This window comes from Notothenia rossii (assembly GCF_949606895.1).
Source record: "Notothenia rossii genome assembly, chromosome: 1".
Taxonomy (NCBI): Eukaryota; Metazoa; Chordata; class Actinopteri; order Perciformes; family Nototheniidae; genus Notothenia; species Notothenia rossii.
Window position 1 is genome coordinate 93,111,802 of NC_136912.1, and position 27,661 is coordinate 93,139,462.

At 42.5% G+C, this 27,661-nt stretch overlaps 2 protein-coding genes across 3 annotated transcripts; one reads left to right on the forward strand and one right to left on the reverse strand.

The window, feature by feature from the left end:
* LOC307013666 (basic immunoglobulin-like variable motif-containing protein) lies at positions 1–17,273 on the reverse strand. The gene is made up of 10 exons (XM_079641142.1): positions 17,041–17,273; positions 15,750–16,409; positions 15,143–15,272; positions 9,762–9,857; positions 9,571–9,675; positions 8,936–9,030; positions 7,124–7,256; positions 6,508–6,591; positions 4,615–4,711; positions 1–2,634 (listed from the first exon to the last, which is right to left on the reverse strand). The coding sequence occupies exons 2-10, from the start codon at positions 16,360–16,362 to the stop codon at positions 2,353–2,355; spliced, it is 1,635 nt and encodes a 544-aa protein (XP_079497268.1). The 5' UTR covers positions 16,363–16,409; positions 17,041–17,273; the 3' UTR covers positions 1–2,352.
* On the forward strand, positions 2,534–27,661 carry LOC307013672 (inosine-uridine preferring nucleoside hydrolase). 2 transcript variants are annotated; one of them, XM_079641151.1, is made up of 6 exons: positions 2,534–2,653; positions 19,455–19,646; positions 24,895–25,077; positions 25,185–25,296; positions 25,373–25,509; positions 26,738–27,661. In XM_079641151.1, the coding sequence occupies exons 1-6, from the start codon at positions 2,609–2,611 to the stop codon at positions 27,098–27,100; spliced, it is 1,032 nt and encodes a 343-aa protein (XP_079497277.1). In that variant the 5' UTR covers positions 2,534–2,608; the 3' UTR covers positions 27,101–27,661. The 2 variants fall into 2 exon arrangements, with proteins under 2 accessions (XP_079497277.1, XP_079497278.1); XM_079641152.1 differs by lacking the exon at positions 2,534–2,653 and adding an exon at positions 17,519–17,571.

Below are 27,661 nucleotides of genomic sequence, written 5' to 3' on the forward strand. Positions count from 1 at the left end.
TTTATAAAAATCTTAATTTATTGGAAAAGCAATAATAAATAAAGCAGTATTATCTAAATTGCACAATGACATCTGTATTGGGGTCAGAGACAAACTGTGGCTGTACACAAACATAACAAATAAATAACATGCATTCATCACTTTCTGTAATTCCACTTTTTCAACGATTCACTTCAAAATCTGGGATTATCTACGCAAAACAATCTTACTGGACGTTTCACAAAGAACATCATGTCGTGCGTTCACAACACTTTAACTTTTAAGCATTTCCACTGAGATCCACAACACAAGCCCACTTACCTGTATAACGAGTTATAAAAGACTAAGAAATAAACTTAAATATGACCCCAAAAATGATTTGAATCCACGTCTGAGAATCCTAAAAGTCATGAATTCACCGATATTATATATACTGGTAACACTGTTTTTCTTACTGTCAACAAATCCCACAAGAAGACCAAAACCTTGAGATTTTATTTAAGTTTTATTGCGAGTTTCAGCTCATTACCTGACTGTTCATGGCGTTTATAGATGTGATGGAGCGTGGGGTATTATCTTAAAAAAAAAATGGACCTATTCTGCACATGAATATTTGTATTTTGTGCCTCTACTGTGACATGTTTAAATACTTTAATGTCATTTGTTATGAAGCATTTTGGCACTTCCTGTTTGCTCGTCTAGAAGTCAGTGGTTTTTATAACATGTTTTTGGTTAAAAGCCTGAACTAAGGTGTACAACGTTAAGAGATTTTAACATTCTGTTCAATATAATATAAAATATGTAAGTAAATATCCCACTGGTGCTATGTGTCAGCAGTTGATAACAAGTATCTAAATTAGCCGCCATTAGCTTAGCGGTATTAAAGTGAAGTCAAGTGACCGTGCTGTAGTTCCTGCATAGCCTAACGTCAGCTTTTTACTTCTAAAGATAGCATTTACGCGTTCATATTTATAAAAGTGGTGTTAATATGTGGAGATTATCCTGCTTGACAAAATATGTAAGTATCATAAACGCGTGTTTTTACAACAGAGCTAATTATCCCAAAAGTTGTAGTAGAGGGAACCAGTGAGATGCTAACTTCTACACCACTCAAGAAGAAGGAACATTAAGAAAGAGAAGAACGTTTTTGGAGGCAAATCTTCCCGGTAACAACGATGACCAATGAGAGACCAGCTTGCTCTCAAACATGGCACTTAAAACCTAAAGGTCTCCTATTATACTGTTTTTCATCAATATATTATAGGTCTCAGATATATACAGAGCCTGTCTCTGATTGGCTGAAACACCAAACAGATCATTGCAGCATTACCCATAATCCCCTCTGTTTCAGCACTGTTTCCAAACTGCTGATTCTCTGTCTGTTACTTTAGATGAAAATAAGGAGCCCCTCCCCACGCCCCTCTGAGAGACATTTGGTTACAAAGAACTCAATGGTGCTCTAGGAGGAGATTCAGGTGATAAGGTGGGGGGGGGGTTACCTTGGTTGCTGATTGGCTAATGGTTACACAAGACAAGACATCGTTATGACATCATAAAGTTGCCAAAATCTGATCAGCTCATTTTCAGACAGGTTTTTATAGAAATGGATCAGAAAGAGACAGAATCTTTGTTCCTGAAACTTACAGAGTCTCTTTCCACAGAGGGGACACATGTTGATGTAGAAGAGACATGAAGAAGAGGGGACACATGTTGATGTAGAAGAGACATGAAGAAGAGGGGACACATGTTGATGTAGAAGAGACATGAAGAAGAGGGGACACATGTTGATGTAGAAGAGACATGAAGAAGAGGGGACACATGTTGATGTAGAAGAGACATGAAGAAGAGGGGACACATGTTGATGTGGAAGAGACATGAAGAAGAGGGGACACATGTTGATGTGGAAGAGACATGAAGAAGAGGGGACACATGTTGATGTAGAAGAGACATGAAGAAGAGGGGACACATGTTGATGTAGAAGAGACATGGAGAAGAGGGGACACATGTTGATGTAGAAGAGACATGAAGAAGAGGGGACACATGTTGATGTAGAAGAGACATGGAGAAGTGGATTTTGCGTAATAGGTGACCTTTAAGCCTGACGTGTGTATGCTGGATGTAGTATTTGTTATGACATCATAAAGTGGCCAAAATCTGATCAGCTCATTTTCAGTTTCAGGTTTTTATAGAAATGGATCAGGACAAAAAGAGAGAGAATCTTTCTTTCACGTGGATTTGCATAATAGGTGACCCTTAACACATGGTTGGTTTTTGTCTTTGCATGGGATTAGTTGGTAGTAAAATACAAAACCAGACTTATCCTGTTTATCCAATTGTTTCTGTACTTTAACGTCTTGTTATTGAACCTTTCCCTCAGTCTGCGATGTCCTCCTCCAGGTCTCTGTCGGGGGATCTCTGTCTGTACTCGCTGCTGTTGGACAGGCGTTTCCAGCTGGAGTCTTTCTGGCTGCCGGTGCTGTTGGAGCGGCCGATGTTGGCGAGGCTTTTGGAGGTCGTTCTCTCTTCCTCCACGTCCTCCACGGAGCTGCTGTGACCCGCGTCGTGCCGCAGGTTCTCCAGGTTCAGAGCCCAGGGCCCTAGCTTCTGCCAGTTCACCCGCTGGAAGGCCATGATGCAGTGCAGGTTACCCCCCACCTGGGAGAAGTTGTCTGAGGTTAGTTTCTGACAAAGACATTTTAATATATATTCAGCAACAAATGAATACAGTGGGGCAAAAAAGTATTTAGTCAGCCACCAATTGTGCAAGTTCTCCCACTTAAAAAGATGAGAGGCCTGTAATTTTCATCCTAGGTATACCTCAACTATGAGAGACAAAATGAGAATAGAATTTATTTGCAAATTATGGTAGAAAATAAGTATTTGGTCAATAACAAAAGTTCATCTCAATACTTTGTTATATACCCTTTGTTGGCAATGACAGAGGTCAAACGTTTTCTGTAAGTCTTCAAAAGGTTTTGACACTGTTGCTGGTATTTTGGCCCATTCCTCCATGCAGATCTCCTCTAGAGCAGAGATGTTTTGGGGCTGCCGCTGGGCAACACAGACTTTCAACTCCCTCCAAAGATTTTCTATGGGGTTGAGATCTGGAGACTGGTTAGGCCACTTCAGGACCTTGAAATGCTTCGTTGCCCGGGCGGTGTGTTTGGGATCATTGTCATGCTGAAAGACCCAGCCACGTTTCATCTTCAATGCCCTTGCTGATGGAAGGAGGTTGTCACTCAAAATCTCACGATACATGGCCTCATTCATTCTTTCCTTTACACGGATCAGTCGTCCTGATCCCTTTGCAGAACAACAGCCCCAAAGCATGATGTCCCCCCCCCATGTTTCACAGTAGGTGTTCTTTGGATGCAACTCAGCATTCTTTCTCCTCCAAACACGTCTAGTTGAGTTTTTACCAAAAAGTTCTATTTTGGTTTCATCTGACCATATGACATTCTCCCAATCCTCTTCTGGATCATCTAAATGCTCTCTAGCAAACTTCAGACGGGCCTGGACATGTACTGGCTTAGGCAGGGGGACACGTCTGGCACTGCAGGATTTGAGTCCCTGGCGGCGTAGTGTGTTATTGATGGTAGCCTTTGTTACTTTGGTCCCAGCTCTCTGCAGGTCATTGACTAGGTCCCCCCGTGTGGTTCTGGGATTTTTGCTCACCGTTCTTGTTTCTCATTTTGACCCCACGGGGTGAGATCTTGCGTGGAGCCCCAGATCGAGGGAGATTATCAGTGGTCTTGTATGTCTTCCATTTTCTAATAATTGCTCCCACAGTTGATTTCTTCTCACCAAGCTGCTTACCTATTGCAGATTCAGTCTTCCCAGCCTGGTGCAGGTCTACAATTGTGTTTCTGGTGTCCTTTGAAAGCTCCTTGGTCTTGGCCATAGTGGAGTTTGGAGTGTGACTGTTTGAGGTTGTGGACAGGTGTCTTTTATACTGATAACGAGTTCAAACAGGTGCCATTAATACAGTTAACAAGTGGAGGACTGAGGAGGCTCTTAAAGAAGAAGTTACAGGTCTGTGAGAGCCAGAAACCTTGTTTGTGTGTAGGTGACCAAATACTTATTTTCCACCATCATTTGCAAATAAATTCTTTAAAAATCAGACAATGTGATTTTCTGGATTGTTTTTCTCCTTTTGTCTCTCATAGTTGAGGTTTACCTAAGATGAACATTACAGGCCTCTCTCATCTTTTTAAGTGGGAGAACTTGCACAATTGGTGGCTGACTAAATACTTTTTTGCCCCACTGTATATAAAAAGGACAGCTCTCTTTAAAATCTGAAACATGTTTTGCTCGCAGTGCTTTTTCTTAAACCAAGTTCCACGAAAATCTGCTTTAATCCTGCTGAAACACAACCTTGTTGACGAAGGTAAACAGTAACTACATAAAACCGCTATCAACAAGGTTTAGGTGGATTATCTTGAGCAATGGGGTCATGTTTTCTGGAAGAGACATTCATGTTGAGTCTTTTTACAAGATTGTTTTGCACAAGCCGAGTGCTTTTATGTCCCATTATTTATATATATATTGGAGAGAATACATACATTTCTAAGGTCCCATAGATCAATAAACACAACTGTTATGTGTTTTTTGTTTTGTAGTGTGTGAGATCGGAACCTTTTTGGTTTTGCGGCGCTGAATCCCTCTCTCTGTGTGACGGATGTCCAGATATTCTGGATTCTGAGTGTTCAGGTCCGTCACAATGTCCAGCCATCTGGAAACACCATTCATGGTTACAAAATCCACTACAGTAGACCAATAAATATGAACTGAATAAGTTAAATATAGTTCCAATGGTGTTAAGTAACTAGAAACATTTACTCAAGTACTGTACTTAAGTACAATTTTGAGGTACTTTGTACTTCTACTCCACTACATGTATTTAATACCTTTAGTGACTTCACAGATGTGGATGAATGATGTGAAATATAATCAAGTGTTAAATCAGACTTTAGTTCCACCTGGAGTAAATCCACCAGCTACCCTGCAGTATACAAAGTCATTCAAACTAGCTGCACCTTTACCAGCTTTGAGAACACTTTCATGATCAATCATTATAAAACATATCATATATATTATTCTGAAATGGACCAATCTGCACAAAGACTACTTTTACTGTCGCTACTTTCACTATATTTTGACGAGAATACTTTTCTACTTTTACTTGAGGAACATTTTGAATGCAGGACTTTTACTGTAACAGAGTATTCCTACACTCTGGTACTTCTACTTTTACTCAAGAACAAGATCTGAGTACTTCTACTTTTACTCAAGTACAAGATCTGAGTATTTATACTTTTACTCAAGTCCAAGATCTGAATACTTCTACTTTTACTCAAGTACAAGATCTGAGTACTTCTGCTTTTACTCAAGGACAAGACCTGAGTACTTCTACTTTTACTCAAGTACAAGATCTGAGTACTTCTACTTTTACTCAAGTACAAGATCTAAGTACTTCTACTTTTACTCAAGAACAAGATCTGAGTACTTCTACTTTTACTCAAGTACAAGATCTGAGTACTTCTACTTTTACTCAAGTACAAGATCTGAGTACTTCTACTTTTACTCAAGTACAAGATCTGAGTACTTCTACTTTTACTCAAGTAAAAGATCTGAGTACTTCTACTTTTACTCAAGTAAAAGATCTGAGTATTTATACTTTTACTCAAGTACAAGATCTGAGTACTTCTACTTTTACTCAAGTACAAGATCTGAGTACTTCTACTTTTACTTAAGTACAAGATCTGAGTACTTCTACTTTTACTCAAGTACAAGATCTGAGTACTTCTACTTTTACTCAAGAACAAGATCTGAGTACTTCTACTTTTACTCAAGTACAGGATCTGAGTACTTCTACTTTTACTCAAGTAAAAGATCTGAGTACTTCTACTTTTACTCAAGTACAAGATCTGAGTACTTCTACTTTTACTCAAGTAAAAGATCTGAGTACTTCTACTTTTACTCAAGTAAAAGATCTGAGTATTTATACTTTTACTCAAGTACAAGATCTGAGTACTTCTACTTTTACTCAAGTACAAGATCTGAGTACTTCTACTTTTACTCAAGTAAAAGATCTGAGTACTTCTACTTTTACTCAAGTAAAAGATCTGAGTATTTATACTTTTACTCAAGAACAAGATCTGAGTACTTCTACTTTTACTCAAGTACAAGATCTGAGTACTTCTACTTTTACTCAAGTAAAAGATCTGAGTACTTCTACTTTTACTCAAGTAAAAGATCTGAGTATTTATACTTTTACTCAAGTACAAGATCTGAGTACTTCTACTTTTACTCAAGTACAAGATCTGAGTACTTCTACTTTTACTCAAGTACAAGATCTGAGTACTTCTACTTTTACTCAAGTACAAGATCTGAGTACTTCTACTTTTACTCAAGTACAAGATCTGAGTACTTCTACTTTTACTCAAGTACAAGATCTGAGTGCTTCTACTTTTACTCAAGTACGAGACCTCAGTACTTCTTCTACCTGAAAAAAGGGGAGGGTCTTACTTTTTACAGTGGATCGCCGGGTGTTTCCTGCTGGGTTCACCAATCAGGATCCAGTGCTCCATCTCATTCATGGGGAGAGGACCCCTTCGTTAACAACAAATAGAAATGGAAATGGACGAATAAAGTAAAAATATGAGTCTCTGCATTTAACCAAAGCTGGTGTTAGGAGAAAAAACACGACACTGGTCAGTTACTACGGTAAACTCTTAAGGGCTCAAACTAAATGTTAATTAGTATTTTTAAGTTTGTACACATTTTCATTTTCTTTTATTATTTTTGTCTTATTATTATAAATTAATTGTTATTTGCTTTTATTATTAATATGTTTATCTATGCACCAATACTAAAAAATAAATCCTTTACAAATTATCAACACAAATTTTGAAAAAAGGCAAAAATGTAGAGAAAAATATCCACAGAAATTTGAATAATATAAACATAAATAATAATAATAATAATACCTTTTATTTAAGTGCTTTTAAAAGTGCTCAATGACGCTTGACACAGATACAAAAAAAAAATATGAATGCTTGTATATATTATTATATTATTATTTATAAATGAATCATCAGATGAATCCATAATAAAATAACAAGTTAACCTGCAGTGATGTTACCTGTACGCCTTGGCAGCTCTGAGCGGCGTCGCCTCGAAGCCCACGGGACAGAAGTAGTGGTTCTGGCAGTGATAGATGTACGCCATGGATTCATCCTTTAGTCCCTGAGTCAGCTTCATCAACGCTCCTTCAGCTGAAACACCATGTTAGCAAAATATCACTCATCACCGGCTTGAGCTTCAACCTCAGGATCCATGTGTCTGTGATCCTCTCCAGAATGGAAGTAGTCATCACATACAGAGCATCAACTAGTTCCTGAACAGTGTCCTTCACATGCTGATATCCAAGAGAGGGAGTCACACAGTCACAAGATGGAGGAATAGAAAGCAGTATTCAATGTTTACTTCAGATTAGCTCCACGTCAGAAATGAACATGCTTGTCATATGTCTCTCTCCAGAGAGGCTGAATCATCATGTTAATCACATAGCTATCATATGCCTCAAACAGTCCTGATGCTCTTCTAGGTAATCACACATGCTGTCATGTTCACAGCTACAGTTGGGATACCTTTGTTATCATGTGACTCTGATATTAGGAGAGTACATTCACTATTTTCCCCACAAAGAATTTAAATACTTATAACTTTAATTTGATTTCTTTATTAGAGAACATGCAGTTTCATTTTGGATCATGTTGTATTTTAGAATTTTTATTTTAATTATCCAGAATATTGTATATTGTTTTGTTTCTATCTGATATCATATTTTGTATTGTTAAATTCTCTTTTTTAGGTATTTTAGTAGGCCTATCTATCTATATATCTATCTACCTATATATCTATCTATCTATCCATCCATCTATCCATCCATCTATCCACCTATCCATCTATATATCCATCTATCCATCCACCTATCTACACTGAACAAAAATATAAACGCAACACTTTTGTTTTTGCTCCCATTTTTCATGAGATGAACTCAAAGATGTAAAACATTTTCTACATACACAAAATAACCATTTCTCTCAAATATTGTTCACAAATCTGAAAAAATCTGTGATAGTGAGCACTTCTCCTTTGCCGAGATAATCCATCCCACCTCACAGGTGTGGCATATCAAGATGCTGATTAGACAGCATGATTATTGCACATCCCACCTCACAGGTGTGGCATATCAAGATGCTGATTAGACAGCATGATTATTGCACAGGTGTGCCTTAGGCTGGCCACAATAAAAGGCCACTCTGAAACGTGCAGTTTCGCTTTATTGGGGGGGTCTGGGGGGGTCCGAAAACCAGTCAGTATCTGGTGTTAGGGTTAGGGTTAGGGTAATGTTGTGAAACGAGTGGCCCATGGTGGTGGTGGGGTTATGTTATGGACGACGAACACAGGCCACTCGATTCACAACATTACCCTAACCCTAACCCTACCCCTCACACCAGATACTGACTGGTTTTCGGACCCGCCCAGACCCCCCCAATAAAGCAAAACTGCACGTTTCAGAGTGGCCTTTTATTGTGGCCAGCCTAAGGCACACCTGTGCAATAATCATGCTGTCTAATCAGCATCTTGATATGCCACACCTGTGAGGTGGGATGGATTATCTCGGCAAAGGAGAAGTGCTCTCTATCACAGATTTTTTCAGATTCGTGAACAATATTTGAGAGAAATGGTTATTTTGTGTATGTAGAAAATGTTTTAGATCTTTGAGTTCATCTCATGAAAAATGGGAGCAAAAACAAAAGTGTTGCGTTTATATTTTTGTTCAGTGTATCTATCTATATCTATCTATCAATCTATCCATCCATCCATCTATCCATCCATCTATCTTTCTATCTATCTATCCATCTATCTATCCATCCATCTAACTCACCCGTCTCTCCTGCTGTCTTGTGTTTCCCGTAAGGTTTGTACAGGATGTAGGAGCAGCCGCGCACTCGGAAATGATCATTAATCTGTCTGAACCACCTGCAGGAAAACATCATTACTGAGCTGCAGACATCACCTCCATAAAAACAAAGTTATTCTTTTAAAAATGCAGATTAAACATGCGTGAAATGTTCAGTGTTAAGGAACTTTCTGAGTACTTGAATAGATCATATTCACGATATAAGAAAAACTTGAACAAATTCGTTTTGTGGGAGTTTTACATACAACTATTTTAATTAACCATGTCAAGAACTAGGTCAGAATAATATATTTTTCAGAATGGCAAACACCTGAAAACAGTGTTAATAGGAACTGCATAAAATTAAAAAATGTTGTGATATTTTGAAAAACAACAAAAAAGGTTTTTTGCTCTGGCCGTACATTTTGTTATAGTATTACTATTAAGTGGTTAACATGGCTAATGAAAATGAATACTCCTATTGACATGCAGCTGTGCAGAGCAGACGTTCTTAAAACACCCCTATGATGTACCATATGCAGCTATGCCCTTTAATAAGTTATATTTATTGCTTTTCTAAAGTTTTAAAGTAGGTGTTTCTCCCCAACTGAGCCTCGTACCTCATTAGCGTGGCGTTTCCAGTGAACGGACCGAACTTGATTTCTTCAAAAGGCGGCTGGAAACCCAGGATATGCAGAGCCTCCTCCTGAGAGAGGGGGGGTAAACTGGCAAAGCAAATATCACAAATAAATGTTATGGTTGCAGAAGATGTGGGTTGTTTTTTCGGTGAAGTGTGAGAGACGTGACTCACCTTCCTGCCCCCAGAGTGCTGTACAGGAAGTTCCACACAGAGATGAGAGAGGAGATGCCGCAGGAAGTCTTGTACTGAGGCCGGCTGATGCAATACCTGCAAATCAGACGATAAACAATAATAGGTTCATGTTTTATATTTTGAACACACATTTGTAGATACTGTGTATACAGAGGTCAACTTCTCCTGCTTTGACACAATGAATAAATAGATTTTTTGTTAAACTCCTCAACCAAACCTCTGCATAAAACTACAATTTTCACACGTTAACATAACATTTTAAAGTTGACGTTTAAAGCACCACGCATAACTGCTGTTAATTAGTCAAAGTCTACAAACTGCTTCATCTTAAAATATGAAAAAGAAACAGTATTGGGACGATGTGGTGTTTTAATACTTTAACAAGATATGAAAGAGAGTGGAGAGAGTCAGCAGCTTCAGGTTCCTCGGTGTCCACATCACTGAGGACCTGACATGGACTCATCACTGAGGACCTGACATGGACTCATCACTGAGGACCTGACATGGACTCTTCACCGAGGACCTGACATGGACTCATCACTGAGGACCTGACATGGACTCATCACTGAGGACCTGACATGGACTCATCACTGAGGACCTGACAAGGACTCATCACTGAGGACCTGACATGGGCTCTTCACTGAGGAGGACCTGACATGGACTCATCACTGAGGACCTGACATGGACTCATCACTGAGGACCTGACATGGACTCTTCACTGAGGACCTGACATGGACTCATCACTGAGGACCTGACATGGACTCATCACTGAGGAGGACCTGACATGGACTCATCACTGAGGACCTGACATGGACTCATCACTGAGGACCTGACATGGACTCATCACTGAGGACCTGACATGGACTCATCACTGAGGACCTGACATGGACTCTTCACTGAGGAGGACCTGACATGGACTCATCACTGAGGACCTGACATGGACTCATCTCTGAGGACCTGACATGGACTCATCACTGAGGAGGACCTGACATGGACTCATCACTGAGGACCTGACATGGACTCATCTCTGAGGACCTGACATGGACTCATCACTGAGGAGGACCTGACATGGACTCATCACTGAGGACCTGACATGGACTCATCACTGAGGACCTGACATGGGCTCATCACTGAGGACCTGACATGGACTCATCACTGAGGACCTGACATGGACTCTTCACTGAGGACCTGACATGGACTCATCACTGAGGACCTGACATGGACTCTTCACTGAGGACCTGACATGGACTCATCACTGAGGACCTGACATGGACTCATCACTGAGGACCTGACATGGACTCTTCACTGAGGACCTGACATGGACTCATCACTGAGGAGGACCTGACATGGACTCATCACTGAGGACCTGACATGGACTCTTCACTGAGGACCTGACATGGACTCATCACTGAGGAGGACCTGACATGGACTCTTCACTGAGGACCTGACATGGACTCATCACTGAGGACCTGACATGGACTCATCACTGAGGACCTGACATGGACTCATCACTGAGGACCTGACATGGGCTCATCACTGAGGACCTGACATGGACTCATCACTGAGGACCTGACATGGACTCATCACTGAGGACCTGACATGGACTCATCACTGAGGACCTGACATGGACTCACCACTGAGGACCTGACATGGACTCATCACTGAGGACCTGACATGGACTCATCACTGAGGACCTGACATGGACTCATCACTGAGGACCTGACATGGACTCATCACTGAGGAGGACCTGACATGGACTCTTCACTGAGGACCTGACATGGACTGATCACTGAGGACCTGACAAGGACTCATCACTGAGGACCAGACATGGACTCATCACTGAGGACCTGACATGGACTCATCACTGAGGACCTGACATGGACTCATCACTGAGGAGGACCTGACATGGACTCTTCACTGAGGACCGGACATGGACTGATCACTGAGGACCTGACATGGACTGATCACTGAGGACCTGACAAGGACTCATCACTGAGGACCTGACATGGACTCATCACTGAGGACCTGACATGGACTCATCTCTGAGGACCTGACATGGACTCATCACTGAGGAGGACCTGACATGGACTCATCACTGAGGACCTGACATGGACTCATCACTGAGGACCTGACATGGACTCTTCACTGAGGACCTGACATGGACTCATCACTGAGGACCTGACATGGACTCATCACTGAGGACCTGACATGGACTCATCACTGAGGAGGACCTGACATGGACTCATCACTGAGGACCTGACATGGACTCATCACTGAGGACCTGACATGGACTCTTCACTGAGGACCTGACATGGACTCATCACTGAGGACCTGACATGGACTCATCACTGAGGTCCTGACATGGACTCATCACTGAGGACCAGACATGGACTCATCACTGAGGACCTGACATGGACTCCTCACTGAGGACCTGACATGGACTCATCACTGAGGTCCTGACATGGACTCTTCACCGAGGACCTGACATGGACTCATCACTGAGGACCTGACATGGACTCATCACTGAGGACCTGACATGGGCTCTTCACTGAGGAGGACCTGACATGGACTCATCACTGAGGACCTGACATGGACTCATCACTGAGGACCTGACATGGACTCTTCACTGAGGACCTGACATGGACTCATCACTGAGGACCTGACATGGACTCATCACTGAGGACCTGACATGGACTCTTCACTGAGGAGGACCTGACATGGACTCATCACTGAGGACCTGACATGGACTCATCACTGAGGACCTGACATGGACTCATCACTGAGGACCTGACATGGACTCTTCACTGAGGAGGACCTGACATGGACTCTTCACTGAGGACCTGACATGGACTCATCACTGAGGACCTGACATGGACTCTTCACTGAGGACCTGACATGGACTCATCTCTGAGGACCTGACATGGACTCATCACTGAGGACCTGACATGGACTCATCACTGAGGACCAGACATGGACTCATCACTGAGGACCTGACATGGACTCTTCACTGAGGACCTGACATGGACTCATCACTGAGGACCTGACATGGACTCATCACTGAGGACCAGACATGGACTCATCACTGAGGACCTGACATGGACTCTTCACTGAGGACCTGACATGGACTCATCACTGAGGACCTGACATGGACTCATCACTGAGGACCTGACATGGACTCATCACTGAGGACCTGACATGGACTCATCACTGAGGACCTGACCACCACCATCACCAAAAAAGCTTGACAGCGGCTCTTCTTCCTCCGCAGGCTGAGGAGGTTCAACATGGACTCAAGGATACTCTGCAACTTCTACAGGTGCTCCATAGAGAGCATCCTGACCTTCAGGTGCTCCATAGAGAGCATCCTGACCTTCTACAGGTGCTCCATAGAGAGGGTCCTGACCTTCAGGTGCTCCATAGAGAGCATCCTGACCTTCAGGTGCTCCATAGAGAGCATACTGACCTTCTACAGGTGCTCCATAGAGAGCATCCTGACCTTCTACAGGTGCTCCATAGAGAGCATCCTGACCTTCTACAGGTGCTCCATAGAGAGCATCCTGACCTTCTACAGGTGCTCCATAGAGAGCATCCTGACCTTCAGGTGCTCCATAGAGAGCATCCTGACCTTCAGGTGCTCCATAGAGAGCATCCTGACCTTCAGGTGCTCCATAGAGAGCATTCTGACCTTCAGGTGCTCCATAGAGAGCATCCTGACCTTCTACAGGTGCTCCATAGAGAGCATCCTGACCTTCTACAGGTGCTCCATAGAGAGCATCCTGACCTTCAGGTGCTCCATAGAGAGCATCCTGACCTACAGGTGCTCCATAGAGAGCATCCTGACCTTCAGGTGCTCCATAGAGAGCATCCTGACCTTCAGGTGCTCCATAGAGAGCATCCTGACCTTCAGGTGCTCCATAGAGAGCATCCTGACCTTCTACAGGTGCTCCATAGAGAGCATCCTGACCTTCAGGTGCTCCATAGAGAGGGTCCTGACCTACAAGTGCTCCATAGAGAGCATCCTGACCTTCTACAGGTGCTCCATAGAGAGCATCCTGACCTTCAGGTGCTCCATAGAGAGCATCCTGACCTTCTACAGGTGCTCCATAGAGAGCATCCTGACCTTCTACAGGTGCTCCATAGAGAGCATCCTGACCTTCAGGTGCTCCATAGAGAGCATCCTGACCTTCAGGTGCTCCATAGAGAGCATCCTGACCTTCAGGTGCTCCATAGAGAGCATCCTGACCTTTTACAGGTGCTCCATAAAGAGCATCCTGACCTTCTACAGGTGCTCCATAGAGAGCATCCTGACCTTCAGGTGCTCCATAGAGAGGGTCCTGACCTACAAGTGCTCCATAGAGAGCATCCTGACCTTCTACAGGTGCTCCATAGAGAGCATCCTGACCTTCTACAGGTGCTCCATAGAGAGCATCCTGACCTTCTACAGGTGCTCCATAGAGAGCATCCTGACCTTCAGGTGCTCCATAGAGAGCATCCTGACCTTCTACAGGTGCTCCATAGAGAGCATCCTGACCTTCAGGTGCTCCATAGAGAGCATCCTGACCTACAGGTGCTCCATAGAGAGCATCCTGACCTACAGGTGCTCCATAGAGAGGATCCTGACCTTCTACAGGTGCTCCATAGAGAGCATCCTGACCTCCTACAGGTGCTCCATAGAGAGGGTCCTGACCTTCAGGTGCTCCATAGAGAGGGTCCTGACCTACAGGTGCTCCATAGAGAGCACCCTGACTGGCTGCATCACGGCCTGGTACGGCAGCTGCACCGCCCTCAATCGTAAGACTCTACAGAGGGTGGTGAAAACTGCAGAGAACATCACCAGGACGGAGCTGCCCTCCATGGAGGACCTTTGCTCCCAGCGGCTCAGGAAGAAAGCCCTCCGGATTATCAAAGAACCCCATCACCCCAGCCACAAACTGTTCAGTCTGCTGCCGTCTAAAGCATCCGGACTAAAACCACCAGACTCAGAGACAGTTTCATCCCACAGGCAGTAAGACTGTTAAACACCTCAACTGTTGAAACAACATCCACAATATTCATCTGCTACTTAGTCATTATTTATCTATTACCTAATATATCATATTTCAATGACTTCCATATAGACTCTTACTGCACTATTTCTCTTCTTGTATTTACTTGCACTATATTGGTCTGTTTATCTGTGTTTTGTGTTGCTCTGTTGGAGAAGCCTGTGACACAAGACTTCCATCGACAGAACTACACTGTAGCTCTGTTCTTCTGACAAATAAAGAACCTTGAACCTTGAAAGTTGATCCTGAGACGTGTCTTGGTTGCATGTTTTTGCAGCCTCTCTTAAAGCCTGATGTAAATGATTATAAGTTTACCATCTCCTGAGGTCGAGCACTTTCCTCTGCTTGATGTCCTCCTGCGAGGCGTGAGGAGCGACGTCCTGCAGGTTCCTGCTCTGTCTGTCTGAGGACTTCATCTTCTTTGAGCTGCTCTTCTTCACGTTACCTGAAAAACAGTTAAAGGAGGCTAAAGCAATGTTCAACAGTTAAAGAACAGACACGTTATTTAATATCCTGATACCTCGAGCAGGTTTGGCATCTTTAGGTTATTATAAAAACAATTTACAAAATAAATGATACATAAATATAATTTTCTATTTTTCAGTCAGTTCTGAATATAACTACAACCGTCTAAGTGTCTGATCTAAACGCCATGTAGTTCCTTTGTACCCTTAATTTAGTTATTTTACTTCTGCCAGTTGCATTGACGCCTTAAATCTCATAAAGTGTGGTGTTGATATGTGGAGATTATCACGCTAAACAGAATGTGAAAGTCTCGTAAACCTTTGATTGCCACAGATCTTATTTTATGCGATATAAAATCCCATTAGCTTTTTCCGAGGTAACCATGACGATGCCAACTTCACGGTCAACCTCCAAAAACACATCACCCCGCACCTCTCTGTAACAACACGCTTCTTACTTGTTCGTATTTTTCTAGTGAGCACAGCGTTGAAGTCCGTGGTGTCTATCTCCCAGGCCAGGATAGGTTTGGACAACACTTCCACCATGTCTCCGTCTCCGTCTCCATCGGACCCCGCAGCATCCGAGGGGCCGGCGCAGAACTCCTCCTCAGGTTTGGGCTTCCCGTCCTGCAGGTTGGAATTGGAGATGATGGAGATGTTGGAGATGTTGGAGATGTTGGAGATGTTGGGCTTGTTGGAGACGTTGGAGATGTTGGAGGTGTTGGAGATGATGGAGATGTTGGAGGTGTTGGGGATGTTGGAGACGTTGGAGGTGTTGAAGGTGTTGGAGGTGTTGGAGGTGTTGGAGATGTCCGCGGGCCGGTACACGGACGGCGCTTGGTTCAGCAGAGCGTAGTCAGAGCACACGGTGTAGAACTTCTCCCTGGAGTGAGTGACGGGGCAGGTCCAGTGGATTTCGGCGCTGGAGGCTCTCCGAACTATCGCAGCTTCCCTTGTCATCATCAGGCTGCGGTTCTCCTCGTCCTCTGTGTCCAGGGGCCTCTGACGCACAGAGGGGGGGTCCGAGGGCCCGGGGAGGTTTGACCCCTGACCTTCTGGGGCGTTAGGCATCGAAACGCCAAGGGTGATTGGTGATGGAGAAGGGATGGATGGGTTTTCTGGGGATGAGAAGATACGGTGTTGTTAGAAACACGAAGGAAGATATTAGTAATAATACAAAGTAACTAAATAATGACTAATAAAGAAACATAAAATGATCATAACAACTACAGGTGCAAAGAGAACCAAAAACTATGAAAAGTGGCAAAACAGCCACGGACAAAAAAACTACAAAAATACCCAAATTGACCCCAAAGATAAACAAATGACAACCAAGAGACACAAAATGACTACCGAGAGACACAAAACAATTACAACAAGACATACAATGACCACAAATTGACATAAAAATAAACAACAAATAGAGGCTTATAGTCAGTGTATCTTGCTTTTAAGTAAAGCATTTTGCATGTCTCATATTCTGCCCATGCAACAACAAAAAGAATAGTAAAAAATAACGGTGTTGTTTGGTCATAACACCAAATTAAATCAATGTTTCAGTTTCTTTACTGTCTAATAAAGAACATATCACTTCTTTTTTTTGTCTAATTTGATTCAGAAGCACATCTTGTATTTGCCTTAATAAAGCAGCATACCATAACCCACAGCCACATTACACAGCATCCTCAAATCTAACCTTTAACCTCTGATAACTATCCTTCATCCTCCTGCAGATAGACAGTAACTCACCTGAGCATTAACACTAACAGCTGTACTGTAAACACGCCCAGCTGCTATTTCATGACTGTCTATCCTCACATCTCCTCTTGTTTTGGGCCCGAACTGAGGTTTAAATCATCAACATGTCACCCACACATCCTTAACTACAGGTGCACATTAGCTTAACACAAGATAAACACGAAACGATCATAACAAATCCGACACGGCCTCCATGCTGAGCCAAAACCTCTGCTTCCGGTGCAGTTTTACAGGACTGCACCATTCTGAGAGGACAAAGGGGTGTTCAGAAATAGTTAAAGATGGATAACAACGTTTTAAAAAAAAAAGTAAAATATGTAGTCATACACAATCGGAACTGTAGTAACTTACTGATTGGTGTGTATTATTCTATAACATGAAATATATTTTAAATATCCATGTTGTCATTTTTATGAATGCTGGCTACATCTCGTGTTAGTGAAACATGTAATGATCCAACAGTTTAAACCAATCACAGGAGCGCTTTTAGTGTCTCTGTAAACCTCATTTTAAAGACTGAAGGTAAGTCTGAAAAATCTTTTAAAAAGACAATAATTTTACAATAACTTCTTATACTTTTGTAATACTAAGTCGCATGCCAGCTTTACTAGAACACACACTTCCTGACTATTTGGTAATTGAAAATGTGGTTTATGTATTAATCCAGTTGTCTGTAGTTTATGGTAACTGGGTGTGAAAAGAACGACAAAGTTACACAACTATCTGCACAGATGTTTGTATGAATGCACTGAAGGAAGTTGTTAGTAGGTTAGTTATAGAAGACATATCTAACTATAATATGTAGGTTTCCTGCATGTTTTCAAAGCTTTTCCACCTGTAGTGTTAATGAGAGAAGTTACAGATAAGAAGTGTAAAACGAATTACTAATAGATATCACCATAAGACTTCCCAAGTGATTACTGACATCAACACAATTGTTTTTTGTATTACAAGTGTTCTGAAATCCTATGTGTTGTATGCTTTCTTATTACAACATTGGATAGAGCCACGCCCCAAATTCAGTTTTAAGAACTTGTTTTTTAGCAACAAAACTCTCTATAAATCAGGCTGTAAAAGCTGTGTGAACAAAGCCCTCTGTGATAAGCATAAGAATATAAATAGGAATTAGACTGGAAAGTTTGATGTGTGTAAGTGCTCCCAAAGTTAGAGATATTCACAGATTGTGTACACACTACAGGTGAATAGGTAACACATACCACTAGATATCCCAATGAAAGTTACAATTACTTTTTGTATTACATTTATTTGCAATCTTATTATTAGCAATCAAAAGAAACTCAAAATCTTGTATTACTGTGTTGCAGTCGTCTGAACTGCTGATAAGTTACTTATAATGGCTTACAGGGTCCAGTGCCCCTGCAACACTGACCTTTGACCCCCTGTGGCCCCCCTCCAAAAGAAGAGTCTATGAAAACATTTATTTACTTTTAAATAGTAATTTAGAAGATCAAGATTAACCTGTATTAATCCCCCTAGGAGGAAATTCAGTTTTCCACTTGTATCCACGTTTATACATATTTTAATACACACACAGCACACAAGCATTTTTCAATACACACACAGCACACACACACACAAGTAAACACACTGCATTAAGAGAGGTGCCAGACAGGGTTCTTACGGTCATTAAAAACCTGGAAAAGTCATGGAAATTCAAAATGCTAATTCCAGGCCCTGGAAAAGTTATGGAAAACAATATGTTTCCCAAAGTTTTGGAAAAGTCATGGAAATGTAACTAAAGTTGCATCAAATATAATTTATATTTTATCTAATCGCCGAAATAGTAATACTCTAATGATAATAAATACTGTATGGCGTAATGAAACGTAAAATGGAATTTAACTGACGAGGTGTTTTGCTGGTGAGAGATTTCAGTTGCTTAGCGTGTAGAAGCTAGTAAGCCTATTATTTGATTTGTTTTAGAGGCTCAACATGTTTCATATGCAGACCTTATTTTCCTTTTCCATGTTAAAATAAAAATGTTTCAGAGGTACCGCGGAGAAAGAGTAATGTTTTTGGTCATGGAAAATGAGGTGAAGGTCATGGAGAAGTCATTGAAAATCATTGGTGAAAAAGTGTATGAAGCCTGGCCAGAGCAGATAGGTTGCCAGTCTGACCAGCGCCAGGACGTGGACTGGCTTCTCTCCAGCTACCACTTCTGTAATGACATTTTAACTAAGATACGTGGATTGGAAACAAATACCAACTTTACTTTGTAACTGAAACAAATACCAATCATGTTTTTCTTTATTTTCTATGACTTTATACCCAACAAAAAATTGAAATCTTCAACACTGTCTTTGTCTCTTTTGTACCCCAAATGGCCCCCCTGATCCAGTCCGCCAATGCTGTGATTTTATCAGATGTATTATGTTTGTTTCCAGGACACCATGGCGGACAGGAAGCAGGTGATCATCGACACGGACTGTGGGATCGACGATGCTCAGGCCGTCATGATGGCGCTCGCCGCTCCGAACATCGACGTCCTGGCGCTCACCTGCGTGTTCGGGAACGCCGCCGTGGATCACGTGTGTCAAAACGTCTTGATGGTGCTCGACGTCTGCCAGCGCCAGGGGGTGAGTTCACTCAAGATAAACCATTTAAGGGTCACCTATTATGCTAAATCCTCTTCTTCATGTCTCTTCTACATCAACATGTGTCTCCTCTTCTTCATGTCTCTTCTACATCAACATGTGTCCCCTCTTCTTCATGTCTCTTCTACATCAACATATTTCCCCTCTTCTTCATGTCTCTTCTACATCAACATGTGTCCCCTCTTCTTCATGTCTCTTCTACATCAACATGTGTCGCCTCTTCTTCATGTCTCTTCTACATCAACATGTGTCTCCTCTTCTTCATGTCTCTTCTACATCAACATGTGTCCCCTCTTCTTCATGTCTCTTCTACATCAACATATTTCCCCTCTTCTTCATGTCTCTTCTACATCAACATGTGTCGCCTCTTCTTCATGTCTCTTCTACATCAACATGTGTCTCCTCTTCTTCATGTCTCTTCTACATCAACATATTTCCCCTCTTCTTCATGTCTCTTCTACATCAACATGTGTCGCCTCTTCTTCATGTCTCTTCTACATCAACATGTGTCCCCTCTTCTTCATGTCTCTTCTACATCAACATGTGTCCCCTCTTCTTCATGTCTCTTCTACATCAACATATTTCCCCTCTTCTTCATGTCTCTTCTACATCAACATGTGTCGCCTCTTCTTCATGTCTCTTCTACATCAACATGTGTCCCCTCTTCTTCATGTCTCTTCTACATCAACATGTGTCCCCTCTTCTCCATGTCTCTTCTACATCAACATGTTTCCCCTCTTCTTCATGTCTCTTCTACATCAACATGTGTCCCCTCTTCTTCATGTCTCTTCTACATCAACATGTGTCCCCTCTTCTTCATGTCTCTTCTACATCAACATGTGTCCCCTCTTCTTCATGTCTCTTCTACATCAACATGTGTCCCCTCTTCTTTATGTCTCTTCTACATCAACATGTGTCCCCTCTTCTTCATGTCTCTTCTACATCAACATGTGTCCCCTCTTCTTTATGTCTCTTCTACATCAACATGTGTCCCCTCTTCTCCATGTCTCTTCTACATCAACATGTGTCCCCTCTGTGTAAAGAGACCCTGAAAGTTTCAGGAACAAAGATTCTCTCTCTTTTTGATCCATTTCTATAAAAACCTGTCTGAAAATGAGCTGATCAGATTTTGGCCACTTTATGATGTCATAACTATGTTTTGTCTTGTGTAACCATTAGCCAATCAGCAACCAAGGTAACCCCCCCCCCCCACCTTATCACCTGAATCTCCTCCTAGAGCACCAATAAGCGCTTTCACACCGCAGTGCTTTTCCCACAAAGCTTCATCAGAACTCTTTAGTTCTCATGAACTAAGTACAGATCGCGTTCACACCGGAATAAGTCCCTGAGGGAGGATTAGGCAAATGAAGCCGCTGTCGTCACTTCTTCTTCTTCTGCTTTGGGTTTACTGGCAGGCCGCAAACAACTTCACGTCGTATACTGCGGCCCAAAATCCCCGGCCGGAAGTCCCCGGAGTTGGGGACTGGCTTCAGTAGAAGCTGCTGGGACTCCCAGCAGCTTCTACTGAAGCCTTCCGAGTAAACGGCCAGAACGCCGACACCTCCTCATCTCCACCGCTCCCGTGTTTTATTTTGTGTGGACATAAGTTAGTTTCTCTGCATTTCTGCGCTGGGCTAATGCTAATAATGATAATAAAATGGCGGCTTCACAAACGTTTTTGGGAGTTTGACGGGGTGTGGTTTGCAATCCGCCCAGCCAATCAGACACAGGAACCTTTTTCTCCCACCAAAGTCCCTGCTGGGAGTAAAAAAGGTTCTGATGAACTAATTTTAATTCCGCCTCTTTTTGGTGTGAACGCGACATTTCGGAACCATATCAGAACTAAAGTGGGGAAAGTACTGCGGTGTGAACGCGCCTATTGAGTTCTTTGTAACCAAATCTCTCTCAGAGGGGCGTGGGGAGGGGCTCCTTATTTTCATCTAAAGTAACAGACAGAGAATCAGCACTTTGGAAACAGGGCTGAAACAGAGGGGTGTCCTAGTCTCAATTGTTATGTGTGTCCAGATTGAAACAATAATGTAAAAGGAAAAGGTTTAATACTTATATATTTAAAAAAAAAGTTTGCTTTGGCGTGTCACTATTTCAAAAGTGTATATATTTTTATATGATTCCATATTTGCGTTATCAGTGGACCATTACAACTTAGTAGCTGAGGTTAGAAGGCGATTGTGTTCATTGTTAAAATATCTAACCAGTGTTGACTGTTGATAAGAGAAGGGCCTGAACAACATGAACAACTCCATTGAGATGTTTGCTCACTACGCTGAGTTTAGACAGAGGGGTCAGTTAGAGTTTAAAGGGGGTTTTGTGACATGTGACACTACTTTGACAACAAAACAAGGAGAACACACGATGGTTAATAAGCAAAAGTGCTACAAAATAAAAAAAATAGAACAAATGGCAACTAATGGCGCATTTCCACTACAGCGCGGTTTAAGCGTGCCGTGCCCGGCACGTTTCTGGTTGTGTTTCAACTAGGCGTAGTTCCAGCTAGTGGGTACTTTTTCACAGTTTTCTGGCTCTCCAAAATCGAGGTTCTTTCCGGGCCAACAACCGGGCGGAGTATGCTAAACTAGTGAGAGAATCGCTGGCAACTACAACAACATGAACACATTTGACCGTGATTTAATTGTAATACACGTTTCAAAATGATGCCGAAGTAACAACATACTGATACCGGTTAGTAAAAACCATGAATTAATGCTTTGACAAGTCTGCAGACAGACGGCAGGCGAGACACCTTTTTAAAATGCGTGTTATCTGAATGGAGATCGGCTAAGCCAACGCAGTATATGCTCCGACCGTCCACACTCACAACAACGGCCTACAGACATAAATAAACCAGCGACTGTATTCACCATGACACAGACAGTCTGTGGTTTGGACTTGTTTAACTTTTGTCTAGTTTCGGAACAGATATGAGGAGCTGTGAGCTCTGAGGGCGAACAGCTAATGTTGGTTTTGTGATTCTCATTAAAATTACATTACATTACATTTAGCTGACGCTTTTATCCAAAGCGACTTACAATAAGTGCATTCAACCAAGAAGATACAAACTTGAAGAAAACAGAATCATATAAGTTCATCAGGTTTCATAGAGCCAAACATTTCAAGTGCTGCTCAACTGGCTTTAGATAAGCCAGCCCTTTATTAGTATATAAGTGCTTTGTTAGTAATTCTATCTCTGGAAGTGGAGTCCAAAGAGATGAGTTTTCAGTCTGAAGAAGATGTGCAAGCTTTCTGCTGTCCTGATGTCAATGGGGAGCTCATTCCAACATTTTGGAGCCAGGATAGCAAACCCACGTGTTTTTGCTGATGGGAACTTGGGTCCCCCTCGCAGTGCGGGTGCAGCGAGCTGTTTGGCCGATGCAGAGCGGAGTGCACGTGCTGGGGTGTACGGTTTAACCATGTCCTGGATGTAGGAAGGGCCAGATCCATTCGCAGCATGGTACGCAAGTACCATTGTCTTGAAGTGGATTCTAGCAGTTACTGGAAGCCAGTGAAGGGAGCGGAGGAGCGACGTGGTGTGGGAACATTTAGGAAGGTTGAAGACCAGACGAGCTGCTGCATTCTGGATGAGCTGCAGAGGTCGGATGGCACATGCAGGTAGACCAGCCAGGAGGGAGTTGCAGTAGTCTAGGCGTGAGATGACGAGAGCCTGGACTTTTTTTCAAAGTAGTTAACAAAGTCGCTTGACAGAAGGGAGGAGTGGGGAGGGGCTTTGGGGGGGTCCAACAGGGTGGAGAAGATAGAAAATAGTTTTTGGGATTGGAATAGGAAGATTGGATCTTATCTTGAAAGAAAGTGCTTTTTGCCTTTAGAGATGGAAGCAGAGAAAGAGGAGAGGAGAGCCTGATAGGTTAGGAGGTCGTCATGGTGATTGGATTTCCACCATTTCCGCTCTGCTGCCCGAAGGATGGTTCTTTTAGCACGCAGTGCGTCATTTAGCCAGGGAGCAGGAGGGGACTGACGAGCCTGCCGAGATGTGAGAGGACAGAGAAAGTCCAGAGAGGATGAGAGAGGAGGGAGGACAGAGAGAGTCCAGAGAGGATGAGAGAGGAGGGAGGAGAGAGAGAGTCCAGAGAGGATGAGAGAGTAGAGAGGAGAGTTTCTGCAGCAGAGTTTGGAGGCAGGAGTTGGAACGAGTCAGAGGAAGGGAGGGCTGAGAGCACCGATGAGGCAAAGGTAGAGGGGGAGAGGGAACGAAGGTTACGGCGGACAGGTGCAGAATTAGAAGAGATTAGTTTGTTATGTTTGGAAAGGGGTAGAGAGAATGAAATGAAGAAGTGATCGGATGTGTGGAGCGGGTTTACAGAGAGGTTAGAAGTAGAGCAGTTCCTTGAGAATATGAGATCAAGGACATTGCCAGCGTTATGAGTTGGTGGGGATGGAGACAGTGAGAAAGCAAAGGCGGTTAACAGAGATGTTAGTTTGTCTATCTTCCCTGTCTGGAGGTTGAAGGCTCCGAGAAGTACAGCGGGAGGGCCAGTTTCAGGGATGTGTGAGAGGAGATGATCTAACTCCTCCAAGAAGTCCCCCAAGGCGCCTGGTGGATGGTAGAGAACAAAATGATGTCACGGCTCCGCCTACACTGCGTTACTATAGTTACTACCCCAGTTCCTAAACTGTAATGGAAACGCAGCATAAAGTGAGCCTGGCCTACCAAAGCCTAACTATACCGTACTAAGCCGTGCGAGGCCCTGCAGTGGAAATGCGCCATTAGACACTTGATCTAGAACTTACTTTAGGATTCACTGGAGCACCAAGCAGTGTAAAGAATTCCTAGTAAGTGAACAGAGGGGTTTATACTTTAGTATTCTGTAAGAAAAGTAAAAATGTTCAACAGCATACAGTTGTTCTATCAGAGCATGTATCAAAGTAGGTAAACAAATCTTCACTTTATAGATAAATAGGTAGAGTAACAATGTAAATACTGCCTTACACCAGAGCAAACAACATCCCTCACAGACAGAACACAAAAACACAAACAAATAAATAAATAGAAAACCAGTCAGCTAAAACAAAGATGTCAATAATAAACAATACATGTCAGTACGGCTGCACCTCCCCCCCGAGACAACCCGTCCAGTTTGAAAAAAAGGGCCCCGTATTTTACCACATTCATTTGAGAAGCCACTCAGAGAAAACCTAATCCTTTCCATCTTCAGGAAATTAGGTTGGTTCCAAAGAAACCTCTGTTCTCCTGCAGATTCCTGTGTTTCGAGGGTCTTCAGGTCCTCTGGTCGGAGCCATTAACCTCGTCAGTGACCACTTTGGGACGGATGGACTCGGAGACGTGATCAAAGACAAAGACCCTCGCTGGGAGGAGAAGATCCAGAGCGAGCACGCAGTCAACGCCATGATCCGACTGGTGAATGAGAACCAGAAGCAGGTGAGGAAAACACGGTCTTTTTCATATTTTGATGATCGGATTATTTCACCGATTATTTTACAGCTAACTATTTCTAAGTGTGTTACCTCTAAACCCTTCCCCCTCAGATCTCCCTGGTGGCTCTCGGCCCGCTCACTAACCTCGCTCTAGCCGTCAGATTGGATCAAAGTTTCCCCCAAAAGCTCAAAGACCTGTTCATCATGGGAGGCAACATGGAGGGTAAAACACACAGAACATTACAGGCTCTTATTATGAAATGTCTACGCTTCTATAACTCAGATTTTCGTCTCTGCAGGAAAAGGAAACTTTACGCTATGTGCAGAGTTTAACTTTGCTATGGATCCAGAGTCGGCCTATATTGTTCTGGAGGAGTTCCTCTGCACCACGTACATCGCCTCGTGGGAATACGCCTGCAGGAACTCTCTGACCTGGGTGAGATGTTGGGAAGACCCTCAGCAGAGTTAGTTAGGATGGAACTGAAGCAAACAGGACAATAAGCGGTGAAAAAGTATCAATGGAACTCCTTAACAAATGAATAAAAGCACACTGATACCATTTTGTTTGGTTAAGAAAACAAATGAGAACTAAATGAAAATCTATGTAAAATATTTAAACATTATGGCCGTTCATACATCACTTAACCGAGACACTATATCAATAAATACATCTTATATATAAATACTGAAACCTAATGAATAAATACAAAATAAATATATAAACATGAATATTTAACGTAAAGTTAAATATCTAAAATGATTAAATACTGAGACTTAAAGGGGACCTATCATGCAAAATGCACTTTTTGATGTCTTTTATACATAAAGATGTGTCCCCGGTGTGTCAGGGAACTCACGCAGCGTCAGTAAATAAAACCCTCTCTCTTTTCCTAAAACAAATCTCTAAAAACGGGGGAACAACGGAGCTGATCCAGATTTGCGTCCGATATGACGTAATATCTGAAATGTGGACCCACGGCCCTATCAGAAACGTTGCTATCAGAAACAATGCCCGACTGTTTTGGACGTAATATGGTCGGTGTTTACATTAGCATGCTAACACTCAGAGCTAACCTGTACTGGAGAGCATGTGTGTGAAGAAGCAGGAAGTAAAAAGGAACTCACCTTGTGGTATAACCGGCAAGAGAGAAAGCCTTTGAGCTCCATACTGTTTCAGAGAGAATCCTTGATAATCCATGATATGGCGTTTCATCACGGCAGCATTTAGTTTAGACAGTAGCTGCCGGGTCCCGCATGAGCTCAGACCCCTCCTTTAAAAAAAATAAAAATAAACCTTTATACCCCAAATCAGCACTTTTGAAACAGGAAGTGAAATAGAGGGATATGAGGGATGGCTAGAATGGGTGATCTGTTTGGTATTTTGAGCAAAACACTTCATAGACATGATTTTTATATTTTTGTATATATCTGAGACCTATGCTATTGCCTAAAGATAGCATGATAGGTGACCTTTAAATATAACAAAAGACAACATTTGTCCATGAATCATTTATCAGTTTCTCTTAAGAATTTCCTCCACATCCTGAAAAGAAGATAACAAATCAGAATACATCACAGCAGTGGCGGGTAACAGAATGGGGCGGCCATGCTGGGGCCAGTTATTTAAAAAACTTTAAATGATTGAATGTATTTCATTTGTTTAGGAGTTCTTTGAGGAGCTGATAAACCAGGACGCTCCGGCTGCGGCCTTCATGAAGACGATCACTTCCAAGTGTCGGGCGTACTCCAAAGAGGCGATGAAGAACAAGAGGGACGTGTACTTCGGCCCGGGGTACGTCTCCTACGATGCGTACGCCATGGCGGCCTGCATCGACCCCGACGTGGTGCTGCAGAGCATCGAGTGCCCCGTCAGGGTGGAGCTGCAGGGGGCGCTGTGCCGAGGCATGATGGCGCTGGATCGCACCAATCAGCTGAAGAAGAGCCACAGCGTCACCGTGCTCACTAAGTGTGACGTCAGGAAGTTCAGTCGGCTCCTCCTGCAGTCTCTGAGGCAGCCGAAGAAGTGATGATGAAGAGGGAAAACAACCTGAAGGAAATTGTTATGAAGGATATCAGATACAAATGTTAAGTTTGGCTGGAAATGCACTGTACAAACCTTCCTCAAGTATTCAATATGTTCCAGATTTATATAAAGCAGTATTTTGTTAATCATTTATGTCGAAAATAGACAATTTTCCACCAAGAATTGAATCGTTCGTGGTGAAATTGGATAGAAAATTGAAGTTTTCCTGAAAATCTACATATATGTTTTCTCTTGCTTTTTATTAATTCTACCTGCTATCTGCTGTGTAATGTTTATTATACTGTTCATGCTCACTGCTTGTAGCACTTCGGGGTTTGAAATCAAATATGAAGTGCTTTATAAATGAAACCCATTATTATTATTATTATGGTCATTTATATTTCAAATATTTATACAAAAAATAATAAAAAATTGATCTTAATTGAGCTAGAAAGGCTTTTTAATCAATAAAAAGTGACAGGGTGTCCGCAGGGTCTTAAAAAGTATTAAAAGTTGATCAATCTATTTAGCGAAAATGAAGGCTATTAAAAAGTATGAAACGGCA